Here is a 19,021-nt window from a genome sequence, read left to right as displayed (position 1 = left end):
ACGCATGGGATATAGCGTATTAGTAGCGTATTTTTATTTTCATCCCAAACTGCGGCCGAGAGCTGTCCTCTTCCCTGACATAAAGGTTTCATTCATTCATTCATTCATTCATTCATTCATTCATTCATTCATTCATTCATTCATTCATTCATTCATATTCAATGACATCGGCTCCTCCAATCGCCCCTTCCTTTACGCAGTGTCTATACTAAGGTCGCGCTCATACAAGAAAAAAAAAAAGGTAATGTTTAAGAGAATGAAGGGAGCTCGTCGAAATCAAGCTTGATGGGGGATCAGAGTGACTGTACTGGGCTTTTTAATCGGTCATTTTCGATGTTTATGCAGCGCACACGCAAAAATACGCAGACACCTAGGGTACGTGGGAGACTACGTCCCGCGTCCATCGGAATCGGACGTGTTTTGAACGTATAAGAGGAAACCTAATAATAATAGTTGTTGGGGCTTCACGTCCCGCAACCACGATATGATTATGAAAAACGCAATAGTGGAGGGCCTTCGCGGCCGAGATTCAACCCCGCGACTAACAGGCAACCTATCTCTAAGAGGACATAGAATGCACATGTCCCATGTATTCCTGTCCGTACGTCATCGCGTGCGCTATAACACATTTGAGTTTGCTGCGTGGGGACTTCGTAACGTATATCTATCTACTAAGACGTGGCGCTTCGTGCAGGTGTTAGCAACTTCATGACCACGCTGTTAAAAACAACAAAAAGCGACAATGCTCGCTCCTCCCATTTCACATGGCGATGCATATAGCCGTGCACAGGCGGTATTGGAACTTTGTAGGCCGTACTGGCTCGCCCCCTTAGCCTGTATTTAGCGACGTTTCCTTGGAGCTCAGTCAGGGACGGCTCTGGGCTTATATGCGGAGGCGAGAGAGGATTGCCCCTCTGTTTCCTCTTCTCGTCCTATACACAGAGGCATTGTCTCTCGCGCCCTGCTGGTTAAAAAGAAAAGAAGAGAAAAGAACAGGCTGTTTATACGACGAATGCGTCGCGACCTGCATCGTAAGGTCATATCGTTATAACGTTGGCTTTCGTCGCAGTTGTCTTCTCAGTTCTGCTTCGCGCCATTTTCTCACATCGCTCGCACTTATTGGAACGTCGAGACTCGACTCACGAAGTACAATGGCAGCCAGGCCGCCGCTTCTCTCTCTCTCTCTTTATTTTTCTGGTTCGCTGCGAAGCAGCAGCAGTTAACAATGCGGTTAATGCTTCGTGAGATACGATTTGTCTTGTTATTCAAGCTGCCGTATTTGTTCGATTGCATGAAATAACAGTTTTTTTCGCCGTAGCACTTCGCTATTCTTTGTGGTCTTGCTAGAAAACGTCCTCATCTTTCTTCGCGGGTTTCAGAAATGGATTTTTGCCTTGGAATGGTGGATGCGTAAATGAGCAACAACATCGGCGTGAAAAAGAAAAAAAAATCTCTCGAAGAGCTGTTATACGCACTGGCCATGCGAGTATCTCACGTCCACCGCATTTCTTTACAGACCGCACAAGGCCGACTGGAAGCTAGAACATTTTGTGACACGTAGAGGGGCCCTACAACACTTCTTCAGCATGGTCAGAAAACGCTGCCGATCGGTAGTCGAGGCTCCCAAGAACACGCTTGAACACGCCGAGAGATGAGCAGCCACAACGGCTTTTCAAGCAATACTTCTTCTCTATGCACGAATAGTCTTGCAATCAAGATTCGCCTCTCAGTATTATAGAACGAAAAATGCGGGGTTTCATTCGGTGGGAAGCGCCACCGGGCCCTCGGTTGTATAGAGGCACGGTGTCGCGTAGGTCCATCTTAATCGTAGCGTCAAGAAAATTGCCAGAAATAAGCCCTGCCCGGCTCGAACGACGAAGTTGCAACGACATCAGCTGAGAGCGCGCGAACAGCACGAGGGCGCCCGTCATCCACGCGATGACGAAAGAAGCTCCGCGACTCGGGGCGTGTGACGCCTTTGGAGCGTGATCGACTTCCTCCCCTTTCTCGCATTCTATACCCCTCTCTCCCTCTCTCTCTCGTTTCTTTTTCTCGGTCGCGTTGCGGGATTTGCGAAACCATTCGTCGCGCAATGGCAAAATGACCTGAATCAATTTACTCTGGCGCAAGTGTCAACAGAGATTCGAGAGGTGCTCGTGCAAAAACGATCAGTTCGTGCAATTGAATGAATGTTGTCTCACGACATAATGGCTCAAGAGGGTTCTCCGACCTAGATTTCGTCAGACGGAAAGTTGCTGGAAGGCTACCAAGAGAGGAGCGGGCTACAGCAAAGACAATGCTATCGTTCCGTGTGCCAGCGGTGAGACGGGCCAAGGTGGAGGTATACACGGAAGGGATCAGCTGCCGGGTGAAGGAGAAGGGGCTCGTTTGCGTCTGCCAAGATCCGAGAGTAAAGACAAAGTTAGGGACCGTTGTTCTGCAGTCGCTGAACATCGCGATGCGCCTGTGGTCTGAACGTCGGCAGCTGCAAAATCGTCTCTGGGATGCGGAGGCAGCGCCGCTGTTTGGGCAACGCCTCCTTTATAGAAGGGCGTTGGTTTTGGAATAGCTTTCTATGTGGAATGCGTGGAGGAAATGATGAGCGAAATATAATCGCAAGCTAAAAGCCTGGTTCTGCAGTAGATTAAATGTAAGCTAAACAATCGACACGGTTAGAACAACAAGTATTAGGTTATTAGCGAAAGTACAGAAAATAGAGAATATGCATGAGACGGAAGAAAGAAAGATAGAAAACAAGAAAGACCGACATTGATTACACCTTGTAATCGGAGGGGCGAAAGTTACTACGAAGTGCTACGTATACTGCTACGTAATGCTAAGTGCTACGTAATACTACGTAATACTACGTAATACTACGTAATACTACGTAATACTAAGTGCTACGTATACTGCCTTAGACAAAAATTAGGAGCCCTTCTCTTTCTGGAAAAATGGGGGCAATAGAAGCTTGTCGTATGCGTGCCTGACCTACTGCTTTTCTTTCTTTCTTTCTTTCTTTCTTTCTTTCTTTCTTTCTTTCTTTCTTTCTTTCTTTCTTTCTTTCTTTCTTTCTTTCTTTCTTTCTTTCTTTCTTTCTTTCTTTCTTTCTTTCTTTCTCGTTGCGCCATGACCTTTCCTAACTTTTTCCTTCCTCCATGCCCGGGAGTGGACCTTCTCCCGCGTGCTTAGTAGCGGAACACTTCTGATGCTACAGGCAAAAACGATGGTCATGCGTGGAACAATGAAGTGCAACAATGAAAGGCAACAATGAAACGGGGCATCGTGAAATCACAAGTGACCTCGATAAAAGACCCGATCGCAATACCAGATACGACTGATCTCCGACAAGCCATAGATCTATATAGAGAGCGTCAATTATTGCAAAGCGGCGTATACCTTCCTTCGAGGGCCGCACTTCTGCACACCCGCATTCCTGGTCACTCGCCGGCGCCGTGTTTTACGCGTATACATGATGCCGCCGCCACCGAAATCTTTAACTCATAAAAGCTTCGCTTAATAAGGTCTTTTAGCAGTGCCGCTGACACCGTACCGTTTACGTTACAGTATCATCGTTACGTATTAAATATGCCACGACCCGAAAACGTTTTAGCTGCGCAAGTTAACTGCTTGATGCGCATGGTAGCGGGATGATATGATGAGACAGACCCAGCTAGCCGCATTTCTGCTAATATGCCGTGAGTTGACAGCTTCTCCCCGGCGCGCGCGTTTCTTCTCTTCATTTCAGGTGATTTCCTACTCCTACTTCGGTCGTGTTCATTGCTTCGAGAGTCAACTACATCACGATAAAGAGAAAGGAGCGCTCTGGTGAAGGAGCGACGTGGCGTTTTCTTGGAAAGATTACACGGCTTATACCAGACTCAGCACAGGCCAAGTTGGGCTTAAGGGGCTCGTAGATACGCCAGATACGCTCTCTACCTCTGCTATGTGAAGCGAAATCCTGGCAGCTAGGCATCCGCTTTCGACATCTCTAGTGTATCAGACAACGCGACGTATCCTGTTATCAAAGAAGGCCTGTAACGTTTAGATAAATCTCGCTCGCTCGATGCGATGCCCCATGAGAGTGCTGCTTTTAGAAACTGCGTCCTCGCTCAAAGCAAGTAGCGCTAAGACGCCAGTGGCCTGCAGCTGTAGCTCAGTGGTTGTGGCGTTGCACGGATGAAGAAACTTGATACCGTGGACGCAACGGCAACATTTCTATGCGAGCAGAATAATAAAAAAAAGAAAGATGAAAAAGGAGCGAGAGAAAGAAAAATCGTGTGACAGACTTTTAAATAACTTTAACCAAACGCGGCTAGTCAAAATTAGTCCACAGCTAGCAGGGGAGTAGCGAGAAATTTTTTTCGGGGAGGGTGGGGGGTTCAATCATACTTCATGTATGTTTGTGCGTGTGTTTGTATGTGTGCATGTATATATAGGCAAGCAAAATCGAAAAATTTCGGGGGGGGGGGTTGAACCCCCTCACCCCCCCCCTGGCTACGCCCCTGACAGCCAGGCATCCCTCCACTGTACGAGACATGTCGCTACAACGGGCTTCGTATACGACATGCTTCGTAGCCCATTGTGCCCACCATCTTCAAGCATGTAAGCGCCACAATTTATTATTAATTTAAGAATAGTGAGCTCGCTTATGTTCACCTTTGTTTAACTTCGGAGCACTGGCGTAGCCAAGGGGGTTCAAACACCCCCACCCCCCCCCCCCCGAAAATTTTCAATTTTGCATATATACAGGCACACATACAAACACACGCACGAACATACATAAAGTATGGTTACAGCCCCCCACCCCTCCACCCCTACGCTACTGCTTCAGAGGTAGGCGCCAGTAATACGCGCGTACTCGACGCCTGGAAATAAACTCCACGGCTCGCGAATCCCAACACCCACCCGCGCACTGCCGCTGGGTAACGTTTCGAGAGCACAACAGGCAGTGCAGGGCATGGTTCCGCTCCCGCCTACCTCGCAAGGCCGCAGTAAGTGCGCGCGCAGCGCGCTGATGTTTACCTAGTGGGGAGCAGGAATTCGGCTTGACGCAGCGCTTATCGCCCTTCAGAAGTTCACAAAGCATGCAGCCAAGGCATAACTGAGAGGAACGCTGACGCATGCGTTGGAACGGGCTTTCTCGTGAAAGGTGCTTTCTCACTTGTAGAAAGAAGTGGTTGAGTCTTACGCACCGTAGCCAGCTGCGAACAGGGCTACGATTGAATGTCGTATGAAGAACGTTTTAGGCAGGTTTAGGGCGTCGGATAAGTTTTGTTAGGCCTTATCAATCAATCAATCAATCAATCAATCAATCAATCAATCAATCAATCAATCAATCAATCAATCAATCAATCAATCAATCAATCAAATCGTACATACATACATACATACATACATACATACATACATACATACATACATACATACATACATACATACATACATACATACATACATGCATACATACATACATACATACATACATACATACATACATACATACAAATCCTCTCCTGCGAATATTGTGTCGGGCAGCACCGTCACACTTATGAAACCACATGACTTCAACACGCGCGAAAACAGCGGTATTTCAATAATGCAGCGCAGTAGTAAAGAGGAAGAAGGACTTTTCCGAAAATCCCCTGCGCATTACTGGAGGTTTGTAAAGTGATTGCTTTCTAGCAATTCTTTTAATAACAATTATGAAGATGAATGATGACAAAGAAGATAATGTCGATGACAATAGTGGTGGTGATGTTGATTATTAACAGTGCTTTCATACAGCTCTTTTCTGTGTTTTCAGTCACCACGACGAATCAGTCATCTCAGTGACATTATCCCGCAGTTGAGTGAACGTGCACGTTAAGCTGAACTCTGCGGGTCCTTTGTGTTTCCGTGATCCGTTATTCTACTGCCAACGCTCTATATACACGGCGTTGCGTTGTATGCTCATTCGTTCGCTTCTGGCACTTGCGCGTTTAGTATACTGTCCCTACGTCTAGTACGTGCTTGTTTCGACTGAAAAAGAAATTCTGAGAAGGCGCCTTTGGTGGCCTGTTTCGTTCGTCCTCGACTTTCGCGCCATTCTGAATTTGTAATCGACTTGTATATATTATAGCAAGCTCAATTGGCAGCGTTGCTGCATGAATACGTCACTCTGATGCGGAGCACGACGCGGCGGGTTCTATCCGCTGCATCTGTGATCAGGTTATTAACTGGAATGATTGCAGAAAACACCGCCTATTGGTATTCAGAGGCAAGCTAAAGCTGTCCAACATAGAAGCGTTTTGCAATCTGCTGTGATTCCTTCCACGACCCAGATATAGTTTCAGCATGTTAATTAAACATCACAAGGTAATATAACCTCTTTCATACTTATTCTTTTTTCTTTCTTGCAATGGGAGTACGCCGGCATCTACATTTAAGCCACGCTGAAGTTGCGTCACCGCGAGGCGAACTAATGCTCACTTTTAAAGAGCGGTCGTGTTGCATTGATTATGGTCTTCATGACGCGTATACAGACCGCCAATTAGCAACCTACCCTTTCGTCAACCGTGAAGTTTCCTTGCGTGCTTCTTTGCTCTTCGTTTGTATTTATTGGTAAGCCTTGTCTTGAAAACGCCTCCGTAGTACGTGTAAACGCCTACCATCACACTTATACATCATATGTAGCCTATACGTGCCAAGTTTAACAACGCCAAGAGGCGGAAGCATTGGTAGATGTGAGCAGGGGCCATCTTTGCGCTTCATTCCTTGCGTTCGTTGCACAGGTCAATTCGTTGTGATATAAATGACCTGAACTTTTATAGCAGGCAGTTTACGCAGTGCAGCCTAGACGCAGATACCCTAGAGCTATGGATGGAACTTACTGATATCCTTGAATAACGTATATAGACGCTATATATTTGTACCAGTGGTACAAACTATGGAGCTGCAACGGGCTATGTAGCAAAATATATACAAAACTTCCACAACAGTTGTCTTAAATATGCGAAAGTACCCCCTCTCCCCTCCACCCTAACGGGGCAGAAAAAGCCGACCCATATATATATTATGCATGTTTGTGCTTGTGTTTATACATGTGCATGCATTCATACAAAATGTGAAGATATCGGAGGGGGGGGGGGGTTGAACTTCCCAAGCCCCCACGGCCATGACTAGTGTTGACTTCGAGAATATCGCTTATTCAGAGTGGTTGTTCCATTGCCTTTAATAAGAGAAATGAAACTATAAAGGCGAAAGGAAGAACGTTCAAAAAGGGCACCAAGCTACCGCGTGTTTGGGTATTATCTCTATCGTGTATATGCAGTCTTCCAGACCTTTATTTGAGGATCCTATTAAAGTTTACCTCCGCACCTCTTCGTTGGTTTACAGCTGCACTATCGAGCTGCTGTGCTAAGTGACTGAAAGGCAATAACTTACGGAAACCTCCTGAAGAGCGTTAAGTATATATTGCCCGCACTCCGCACCTCCACCACTCTGCAAGACGGCAGCAATGTCGTGGGCTCGACGCCTTTTATTCAGCAGGGCCGCCTGACCGATTCTTTGAACGAAGAAGACGCTCACAGTGATGATGGTTATATACAGGTGAAGAAGATGAAGGACGGAGGCTGTGAATAATGTGCTCACAATATTAATAGGACCAAACACTTTAATAATACTTGTGTCTCAGTATTGAGAATCGACATCAAAATGATGTGTAAACTTTTGACGGCAATTATGCTTCAAGAACACCACATATATGTAAAAAAAAAAACGGCTTCACCCCTGCTTAATTTTAGCGATCCACTCAAACGTATAGTGTGTTTCAATAGCGAAATATGTAAAGCATTCGGCACAAGCAACTAATAAGCTGGGAACACTAGTGCCACACTGTAATAGTCTGTGACGTCGATCATTTGAAATACGGCTGCATCAGCGAGAATTTGCAGGTGTCACTTCAGCAGGCTCGGGAACAGAGCGGAAGCGCACTCTTTTAGCCCTAGACCACGCAGCATGCAGAATATATATAGCACATGTTTCGCACTATCTAAGTTTCGACTTTGCTCGTTGCACACGCAATTCCGAAACGCCAGATAGGTCCTAACCTTCACAAGTACAGGCCGTTGATCTGGTTGGCATTATGAAAAGCAACACTACGTGGGTGTGCGTACACACGCTGCCTTTTATAACTTACGCACACGCAGACGTCACTGTTCCCAGCTAACAATATAGTCGTGGCAGTAGCGATAACGCTAGGGTACCTTGGATAATTTCCGTTGAGGGAGGTTACGTTTAATTTTTCTTGGGGGGGGGGGGGGGGGGTTGCGTAACGCAGAATTTGTACGATTTCTACACAAGTCCAGAGGGTATCTTGGTGATGTCCCTAGAGCAGTCGTTGAAAACGCCGACTCGACCTGTCCCGTGTTGAGCTAATTAACAAGACTGCTACAGCACGCTATTAAACTACACAGCTGCAGGCACCGTCGGCAAAGTCCGGGAAGGTTCGCAAGCTAAACGTCGCTCTGAATGCATGAAGGTATATTTAAGGCGAAAGCATTTACTGTCTCATGCTTGCGTCCGTCCGTTCGTCTGTCCGTTGGCACGGTGCCATCTATGGCCTCTCCTCTCAGCAACCACGTGATGGCACAGCGGCGCATAGCAACACGGCGGCGGCGTACAGCAACGGCGTCCGTCGGCGGCGTCGAATGGCCACAGGCTTTCGCCGAACACACTTTAGAATTTACAAATTGTCCTTCAATTTTCAATATTTGCTCGCACTTTGAAATGAAAGAAGATGAAAAATGACTGTGTGATAAAGTTTCCTGCTTTCGCTTATAAGTTATTGTTTGGGATGGCGAAATTCTACATTAACGAACAAAGGCTTCTCTCGAATCGGTGGCTCTTCGTTATAGATATTTGTGGCTCGCTGACGTCGTTCAACACATGTGGCGACCCTGTAAACACCTGTTCCAAATGAGCTCGTGGAACACCGAGTCATCGCGCATCCGGTGCAGAAATTGGTGCTCATGCAACCGGCCGGATGTGCAACGTGTTATATGATTTACGTTTTTCACGTTCGGTCTATTATCTGAAATACTTCGAGAGCCTCGTGTGTGCCAGTATTATCGTGCGAATCAACGGGCCGAGAAAAAAGCGGGCCGCATGAGAAGGGTGTTGTGTGTTCATAACACAAGAAACCACCAAAAACGGTGTGGCGTTTACATCGCTTTTCTGCGACTAATTGTCGTTTGAAATGAGTCTGTCCTATTCCACTCGACAAGTCCGTCATACAGCCCTTTTCAAGTTTAACAAAATTCGTTGCTTGGCTGGTTGGTTCAAAATCTTGAATACTGAATAGCGCGGATTCAACGCAGGACAGAGATAGAACACAGGTGCACGGGACAAGCGCTTTTTTTAAAGGCACAAATAGACGGGCCCACTGCAGAAGAAATATAGCTTAACAAAATTTGTTGCTGAGCTAATTGGTATATAATGTTAAATACTGTACAGGGCGGATTCAACACTGGACAGAGAAAGAACACTGACAACCTTCTCATGTTATCCGTCTTTATAGATCTTGGCGTATATTCAATAAAGGACACACGTGTGCGGTCTTATACAGATGTTTTCCGGTTACACATATGTGCATTAGAGTCGATTACCATTTTATTAGACCACAATTAGACCCTTGAGGGACCGCCAAATGTGGTCAACTTAATTGAAACGTCGAATGAACAAACGTCGGCAAAATTAACGAATTCAAAACTTCTTTTACGTACTTTGATTCAAGTGTTTTGTAGTGTCTTTTCGTACTTCCTTAGAGTGAACCTTGGAGTGATTTTTTTTTTTTTTTTGCTGGCACATTGGGAACATAAGGTGTTGCTCTAATATAAAGCATTTCGTGATGTATGCCTCTTTTACGTGCACTTGTAAGAGCAGATCACGTTAATTGGAACAGCTGGTCATGCTAGCTTTGGTCAATTTTATTTTGCGGGAACTTGCTCATTTGGCTCAAGAGCAACGTGGCTCGCAGCACCAGAGCGTTGCTGCTGCCAATGCACACACTTAAGCGAGTAGAAGTTGTCACTGCAAGTCAATACAAGACAAGGTTTAAGCTACTGCTGGTTTTGTCGATGCCATAAACTAATCCCTGACCTATCCTGCCCGCGCGATCATCATGAAGCGACAGGTGCTTTTTTCCCCCGCGAAATCAGTGCTGTTTATCGCTTGCGGGGCAGCGAGTGCACGCTGCAGCTAGCGCGTTAAGAAAGACATAAATGGACGAGGCGGACCTTGACCTCACTTCTTGAGAGGTTCTTTGAGGCCTTGGCCGACGCGCCTTAGATAAAGGGTGCGGCTACGTATCAAGACTCGGTTTGGATGGCAAGGCTGGACTGCGGATCGTCAGGATGAAACGTGATCTTTTTCTCCCTTCTCTTGCACCTCAGTTGAATGTATCCGACTCGTCTAGGCAAACACTTTGAGCCACTCTCAACCAGTTCACTCTCCGTGTAAGCTTGTTGCCTGTTCGGGTAAGATGACCGATCTAGATTTCAGCTGTCGTGCAAATTTTAAAACGGTGTTCTTAGATGGTCGGTTATGTTGAACTAAATGAGATTTCCGAGGCAGATTAAGTACGGAGACCTCCTGTGGGACAGTTAATGGCCAAAAACGACAGGTATTTTACACGAGGGTGTCAGCATACACGCTTGTAGAGTATAAACATAGTAAAAAATGTGACAACAGAAATTGACAGGTTTCAGTTATCATTGTTCGTGCGAATAGCATAACGGTGACTTTAAAGCACTGCGTCGGCGTTGTGAAAACGGGCAAAGCGTATCACCGCGCTGGCTTGCACAAAGGAAATTTTTGAAGAAACCATCAGCGCCGCGGAAAACGTGTCAAGGGTCTGTACGCGCTTGCTTGCACGCCAGGCATTCTTAATGGCGTTCTTTTCCACCTACTGAGGCATGCGCCTGTTGCTTCGGTACTATAGAGGCCCTACTAGCTCAAACCAGCCGTCCAAACTTTGTTAACACATTTATGTGTATCTGACGTACATATGCGCTGCGCGTACGTCACTAGCGCACACGTGTGTGTGTGACGTCACTCACGGTTAGATGATGTCACCCCGGCAGCTGGATTGTCCACCCATACGGAATTTGTTGTGCTAGCTAAAGAAACGCTTTTCTCACTTAAAAAGAACGAACACACTCGCAGAAGTGAGTGTTCCCCCACAATTACTCGATATTGCAGAGAAGCCAGCTTTGGTGAGTGCTTTTCCGTAAGTCCTGCGAGCGTATGCATGCGCAACGACATGGAGAGCTTATGAGGGGCTTTGCTAGTACTTAATGTGGACTTCTGTAATACGAGGCTGCCGTTGTGCGCACAACTGGCGCAGATGTCAAGGACAGTGACTGTGCTCCTGCAGCGATGATTCAGGAATCACTGGTGAGCAATGATCGCTGCAAAATTGAAAAAAAAAAAGAAATTAAGAAATAAAACGGGATATGAACAGGACATGTACAAGCGCAGACATCGGAACACGACCCGGCAAGAGTGCTTATATGCTTAAGGCGATTTGCGTCGAAATTTGTCTCGGACATTACCGTTCAGCACCTACTAGTATACTCACTGCAGAGCTGTACGATACGCGCTCTCGAACTCGGACTTGCAAAGTTATGCTAAAGTTCTTATCTACACCGGGTTTAGACTGTTGTCGGAGTAATACTAGTGCTGTGGGTGTGGTGTGCTCCTGCGCCCAAGCGCAGGCGTGCCGGCAGCCGCGACAGGGGCGCTTCGAGCAATTCCATACCCGAGCCGATGCCTCTAACCTACACGCACAAACCGCACAACACTACCGCCTTTCACGAAGAACACTACCACCGTCGCAGAACAACCGCACTCTAGAGGAAACCGTAGTATAGTGCACTCTAGAGGAAACCGCGAAAACTACAACTAGCCTGCGCAGCGCTACACTCCTTACGTTATACTCTTGGAAATATCTGCGCTGCGAGGAATGTACAACGACCCACCACATGTACGGGTATGCGCAAGGACTCACGACCATAGCGCATCTCACAGCACGTCAATGGAAAGCACGGTAGTCCAGCTCCAATTGAGTGGACCAGCTGGAATTGATCTACCTAGCGAGAAAGGGAGCTAAGAACACCGTACAGGATCCTGTACTGAGGGGACCATCTACTGTGTAGCGGAGAAGCGATCTCCGCTCGCTTCGCTCTCTTGCTGTTCTGTATAAAGTGTACCTTTTCTCTCCCTATCTCTCATTCATTTAAGTTATAACAACATCACCTTGTCACTGATAACACAAAAAGGGGGACGGGGTAACGCATTAGCAAAAAAAAAAAGCTGAGGTTTAACTCTTGTAATCCTAGTTATCACGAGCTAAAGGTATGCTTGGCTTGGTTTTTCAAACACTATGCACACAGTATTTTAAGCCTTCACCTGGTCACGTGGTACCGCCGCGGTGAGGCTCCCAACGGGCGCAGCCGCGACTCCTCTCCGCAGCGGATCACGTGACTTGTCACGCCAGCCACACTTATGCTCGTGCGGCTCAAGGTCATTGCGACGCGATGAATGACCTTGGGGGACATAGCGTAGCACTGCTCTTGCTCTAACACTGCACGTGACGTACACCACGTGAAACACCGTCGAACTACTCTCCACGCAGTGTTATGGGCCATGGACGGCGCCGTAGGAGCGCGCTGTGGGCCAGCGGAGTACTGTGCAGCAGGTGGTCGTTCTGTTTGCTGACGACGGCTCTTCTAGCGCACGCCGATTATGCGGCCGCCAGGGGTGTCCACAACGACTCCGGTCCCGCTGTCGTCGATGAACAAAGTTTACTGCCGGAGAAAGGTACGCATCCTGTCGATACTATTCCGAGAAGGAGCCAAAAAGTTTTGCGACTCGAGATGATAGGGAGGTGCATTGCTCTGGCCTTAGCCATCTTCTTTACACTGAGGCAGGGTAAGCGTGATGGGGGACCACGAGGGCAGAGGAAAGAAGCAATGCACACGGCAAGCGGGCCTGGTCGACCAAACCCGTGCTCCTTTTACAGTTCAACAAGTTCTGTATGCCTTTGAAAACATATAAAAAATTGGGCAGATTCCACGCGTTGTGGGAATCGGTTTTATGCGAAGCAGTCGGCGAGTACTTCTATGCTGTATTTTATGGCTTTGAGGCAAACGTTACGAGGTGTATCGACGTGTTTTTGTAAGTGTAGTAGCCGTGTGCACATCGTGGGCTTACGAGGCACGTCGGCAACACTGGCTTGTAAAGGGCAACTTATGGTGCGACGTAACGTCAGCCCTCACGTTAGAGTACATACGTCAGTATTATCGAAATTAAGTGCACGTTATGGTGCAGTCATGTGAATATGATACGTAACTTTCGTTAATGTATTCCACCTGGGACAAGCAATGCTTCAATATAGCTTGCTGAATCATAGGAATACCAATGTAATTTATATTAGACTGCTATAAAAGCGGAGCCAACACTGGAACCGCAGACGTTAATCTGATATGACCCCTGTATCTTAGGAGTACATATGCAGTGTTTATTGCTTTCTTGTAAAATTAACTAGCCAGCACCACAACCACAATTGACGTTGCACCGACATTACGCCTACATAGACTGTTTTTCCAAACCAGTTTATAGACCTGGCGTGGCGTTGTGGTAGAATACCTGATTGCCACGCAGAATGCTTGGGTTCGATTCCTGCTGGGATCCTAATGTTTACACTTCCCATTCGTCGGGTCAACGCTGCCGATGTCGGTTTTTCTTAACGCTATCGTATTTAAATTACCAATGCCTGTTCTCGCCGTTCCTGGGTAGATATAAACGGTCAATAACCTGCGGCGCATACCCGTACACCGCGGCCCGTGGTAAACGGGTATGTGCCACACGTGTCTGGAGGAAAGGGTTTGACGACGTACGCGACAGGGTTTTCACGTTATTCATGTCATGACCCGGCAATCATATTCGTCAAATTCTCTTACCCTCCCATGCCAGTTTTGGTCTACACCGAGTCAAGGGGGCGATCATGAGAGCACCCAGACGTAGGCGGCTAGATAGATATATACGTAGATAGAAACGCTCAAAGTGCCGAAGGTTCGCTGAGAAATGCTTCGCATTTAATAATGCAGTATTATGTGACACATTGAGCATAGAAAGGTGCGCGCTACCGCCTACATCTGAGGCAAGTTGGGATTTCTTTGATATTATTCTGTTCTTTCTGGAAAATGCTATAAAACTTCTTCAGTGATAGCGCGCAGTTATTCAGCCTCGCATGGACGATGTAAGATGAGAAGGCGACGAATTCTTAAGGCCGTCGTCTGAAGGGACTTGAAGGCTCTTGTAGGCTGATACCTTCACAGTGTACGTACATGCCATTGATGTGTGTATTTTAGATTATGGTGGAATCATAGCTATCAGGTACTTGTATTTGATTACGTTTTCATTAGTAGTCTTTTGCTGAGCCTACTGAACATAGTGGACCCAAGAAGCTCAGCACATCAGTCTTTAATGTACGGCTGTAAGTACGGACGCCAATGTAACGCGCGATTATCCCTTTCTACGTGCAAACTTGTCTCACGAAGGTGATGTCAGCCTTGTGGCAGACCACGCATACTATACTTTGGTGCTTATCAACTTGATGAAGCATTTTGTTGCACTTTCTGCCACGGAAAGTGCGACAGGAGGGGTAAGAAGACACGTGCGGAATCGGAATTTCTGGCTACAGCCAGAGTCCTTCGAAGTATAGAAGAACCCTGGTAAACTTTTTTAGGTGCGATACAAAAAGAGTCAGGATGGAAATATAACTGAAAGGGTCGTATCACAAAGCGCCACATGTGTAAAAACTTCCGACTACGTGCGCGCGTTTCCACAATGCGTAAAGGGGGGTTTTTCATAAAAGCATTTTAATCTAGTCTTGCCTGTCAACCGTTAAACTACCAAACTTACTTGCAACGCATCTTTGTCTTTCACCTTGCTCACCATTCCCTACCAAACTAAGGCAAGCCAGCGGGTTCCTTACCGAATGCGACGGTCCCAGTGTCCTATGAGGGCGAGGAAAGGCTTCAGCTGGTACAGAAGGAGGAAGAAGCCGGAAATGCCTCGTCATCGTTCACGTGGCAGCACCAGCAGCAGCTCGCCGCTCCTCTCCTGGTGTTACCGTGCGTGCCGCCATCCATCGATGAGTTCCCGCGGGACCCGTTCACACAGGAACAGCGGCTCCAGGGATGGGTGGCCATGCACTTCCTGGTGCTCGCCTACCTCTGCTGCATGCTGGCCATAGTATGCGACGAGTACTTCGTGCCCTGCCTGGAGCGGCTGTCCGACGGTTAGTGTGCACCATTTTTCAATTAGATAACACTGTCAAGCTATTTTGACCAAGCTTTCTGCTCAGAACATTATCCAGAGATCGCTGCCTTGAGAAGTGGCGGCATTCAGTTTGAGCTCGAAGCTTGTTACGAAAGTGCTCACGCTTGTTGTAGGCCTGAGAGGCAATATGATGATGGCCCGAACAAGGAGTAGAAAATTGATCGCTTTAGTAACAAAAATGTACATCCTATAAGCCTCCTAATCTTTTCGCCATGCTGCTGTTCTTTTATTATATTACAGCGCTGAAGATATCATCGGACGTCGCCGGTGCTACGGTCATGGCTGTCGGCACTTCGTCGCCTGAGTTGTACTCTGCCATAATTGGTGAGTGTGCATCCACGCTCGAATGAAATTATGGTGAAGAGAGAGAGAGAGACAAACTTTATTGTTCGACCGAGCTTGAGCCCAAAGCTGAGCGGCGTGCTCAGTCCAGGTAAGCATGGCTCGCTGCTGGTGCCCGAGCACTGTCCATCAACAGTAGTCGATTTACTAGGCCCCGAGACTGCTAGTTCTGCCTACCGGACACGCCCAACACCCAGCGCCACATGGTGCTGTGGTGAAAGAACGACGATGAAGTGTAAAAAAAAGAAAAAGAATCCATGAAATTTAGATGCATATTTTGACACATAAGCGTTTTACTCTGCTCTCCATTGAGAGTTTCTGATCAAAAAATTAGGAATTTTCGGCATCAGATTACTCTCTCCTCAGGAGTGGCTCACCTCTGTCCGCTTCGTTCACCTGCACAGGTACTAGTGGTCTATGTGCATGCGTATAGACATACCAATAGAAACGATAGCTAGAGATGTAGGGCCACGAGCTTAAGCACCACGCGCAAACACATTTTTACTGTTTCGAAATTTCTCGAAGAAACGTGAGTAAATTGTAAGGCTTGCTGTAAAATACCCTGTGACTAGCATATGTCGCTATAAAAAACCGTAATTATAGTCTTTAGAAGGAATTTCGCGCGCTCACATACACACATGTTAGGTGACAACCAAACTTGTGTGTGTGTGTGTGTGTGTGTGTGTGTGTGAGAGAGAGAGATAATAAAATGAGAGAAAGGCACGAGGTCAACCAGAATTATAGCATCCGGTTTGCTGTCCCACACTAAAGGGAGGGGGAAAGGGGAAGAAAGGTGGAAAAGGAAAGCGGAGAGAAGATGATCCGTATGTTTCTCACAAGTTCGACTCCCGCTCGGCGCCTGCCGAACATGTGAGAAACCTACGGATTAGAAGTGACCATAAAACCATTCTAAACTGTCTTTTTAGAATGAATACTTACCAACTAGCTCAGCTGTCTGTTATTCTAAGCTTCATAAAACCATCTTGCTCTCATTACAATCATAAATTACAGAAAGCAAGGTTGTGTAGCTTCCACTTTGTTCTTTTCGTTTCTGATGAGCACTGCTAACCGAAATGAATATTAACCTCTAGAGCACCCCAGTATCGGCGTCGGTGTCGGTGTCTGCGTCGTTGGTTGGGAGCGAAAAATCATCATCTTGTCCGTGACCGAAAAATCGAGAAAAATGCAAATAAAATAAATAATAAAGATATTCGGTTCGAGTGAGAATCGAACCTACGCCTTCTGCGCGGCAAGCAGGTGTTCTACCACAAAGCCACACCATTGCTTGAAACTGCTTCGAAAAAAAAAGAAAGAAAAAAAAATAACACTGTATGAATGTCATGTAGGGAAAGCAGTCTCCTTACCGCGTGTAATATTGCGCGGCAGAAGCGCATACGATCGCGCCAGGCGTCAAAACATGTTAATCGCGCAACGAGTGGGTGTTTTAAAGTCCCTCCCATTACAAAACGCTCAGACACATTTAATCATCATCAGCTACAAAAGCATTAACAAAGTGAGCATCTGCGTAGGTTCGCGTGTCGCCTTACGGACGCGTAGTGGGCCTTTCGCTGATTCGCAAAAGGAAGAATTATGGCGTAGTGGGCACTTAACTTATACTTGCAGTAGGCATTGATACTTTGAAACAGCCAATGTTACGCGCACAATCATTCGTTTCCTTGCGGCACCGTTGAGGCATTCACCGAGAACCAAAGCCAGACTAGCAGTTGAGAAGGCGATGCGCATGGGGCCCGATTACGCTATCGCCTTCTATTCTTGAAGGCGAAGCTTAAGCATCCTCCAAGTTTTTTGTCGAGACAGGCGTGATTATACAGTGTGGGCAAATAGTTAACTGGGTACGTAGCGCCCCTTGTTAAACGTGACGACCAAAGAACACCGCTTTTTTTTCTACTAATCCTCATGGCCGAAGGGATTGGGAGTGTAAGAATAAGGGCTTTCCATTCTGGAGGGAGATTGTTGACAGATTGAATTAGGTACTCGAAGAAAGACATTGAAACAGCGAGAAACCTCATTTATTCTCGCTCGTTCTCTTCCGACACCTTAAGAGCGATAGCTTCTCAGATAAATTCTTTACTTATTACTGTAATTTTTCGTGAAAGCGTAAGGGTATACGTGTTTTCAGCTTACACGTGTCCGAAACCAGCCGACAACTTGGGCAACGACATCTCCCCGTTATCTTCGCGATTGTACAACAAAATTAATGACGCAGGTTCTTTTGTCACGGAGGGAGACATCGGGGTCGGCACCATTGTGGGCTCGGCCGTGTTCAACATCCTCGGAGTCACCAGCGTGACCGGCATCTATTTGCTCAGCACGGTAAGCTGCCCTGCGTCCGTATTTGACGAATGCCACCGTCCACGAAGCGACGCTCTCTTTGTGTGCGAGCTGCGTGCGCTCTGATACGGCGTCTCGCCTCAGCGCCACACGAAATAGATGGGGTCTGTGCCCCTTCGCTCTCGAAGAAGGCGTGCGACGCAACAGCCGTCTCTTCTTAATGGCGACACAGGCCATCAAACTCGGCTGCGAACGTGCGCTGTGATCGAGCTCGAGGCGCATCATTTTTCTTTTTGCTAACCGCGCTCTCGGTCTGAAGAGCGTTCATGTCTGGTGACGGTGTTTGCGGTAAACAAATTGCTCATTGTTCATCATTGTTCACGCCACAGAGCACTCGAATGGACCTCAAAAGGCGGGTTACCTTGAGGTTGCGCTTGTTAGTAGTTGATTTGAGTGACCTTCGAGGTGGCCTCTACATCACGGAGCACGATGAAAACTGCCCAACTCTTACGTTCAACATAAACGGGCTTTAAAACACTTTGTTTCGCGTGCATGTTTTTGCCACTGTGTGTGCAAGCTGCTTCGTTTAATGTACTTAACTGAGAAAACTTAGGTGACATCTATTTAGTGTTAGGCAATCAAGGCGCCTATTTAGCCATCGGCATCAAGGTACTTATGTACATCGCAGAACAAAGTTTTCTTTCAGCGACCTCCACTTATCTCGTTCACGTGTAACATTTTATCAATCAATCAATCAATCAATCAATCAATCAATCAATCAATCAATCAATCAATCAATCAATCAATCAATCAATCAATCAATCAATCAATCAATCAATCAATCAATGGACCTTTTATTTCCTGAGAACTATGGGGGTGACGGAAAAGAAGTCGCACAAACTGCAGCCTGACAAGGCTCCGGCCCCCTACAGGGTCCAGCAGCACATGAGCACGGTACAAAATGCAATAGACCGATCTCACCGCGAGTTTCACTACGCCACCG

At 46.9% G+C, this 19,021-nt stretch overlaps 1 protein-coding gene across 1 annotated transcript in view; it reads left to right on the top strand.

The window, feature by feature from the left end:
* LOC119387714 (sodium/potassium/calcium exchanger 5) overlaps positions 1-19,021 on the top strand; it is a 46,395-nt gene that overhangs the window by 7,323 nt on the left and 20,051 nt on the right. Inside the window, exons 2-5 of the mRNA XM_049413620.1 lie at positions 12,674-12,858; positions 15,017-15,343; positions 15,625-15,708; positions 17,954-18,060. Coding sequence (XP_049269577.1) covers positions 12,678-12,858; positions 15,017-15,343; positions 15,625-15,708; positions 17,954-18,060 — 699 coding nt within the window. The 5' untranslated portion in view covers positions 12,674-12,677. The remainder of the gene's footprint in view (positions 1-12,673; positions 12,859-15,016; positions 15,344-15,624; positions 15,709-17,953; positions 18,061-19,021) is intronic.

This window comes from Rhipicephalus sanguineus, chromosome 3 (genome assembly GCF_013339695.2).
Source record: "Rhipicephalus sanguineus isolate Rsan-2018 chromosome 3, BIME_Rsan_1.4, whole genome shotgun sequence".
Taxonomy (NCBI): domain Eukaryota; kingdom Metazoa; phylum Arthropoda; class Arachnida; order Ixodida; family Ixodidae; genus Rhipicephalus; species Rhipicephalus sanguineus.
Note: the sequence above shows the minus strand (reverse complement) of the source record. Positions and strands in the feature narration are given on the sequence as shown.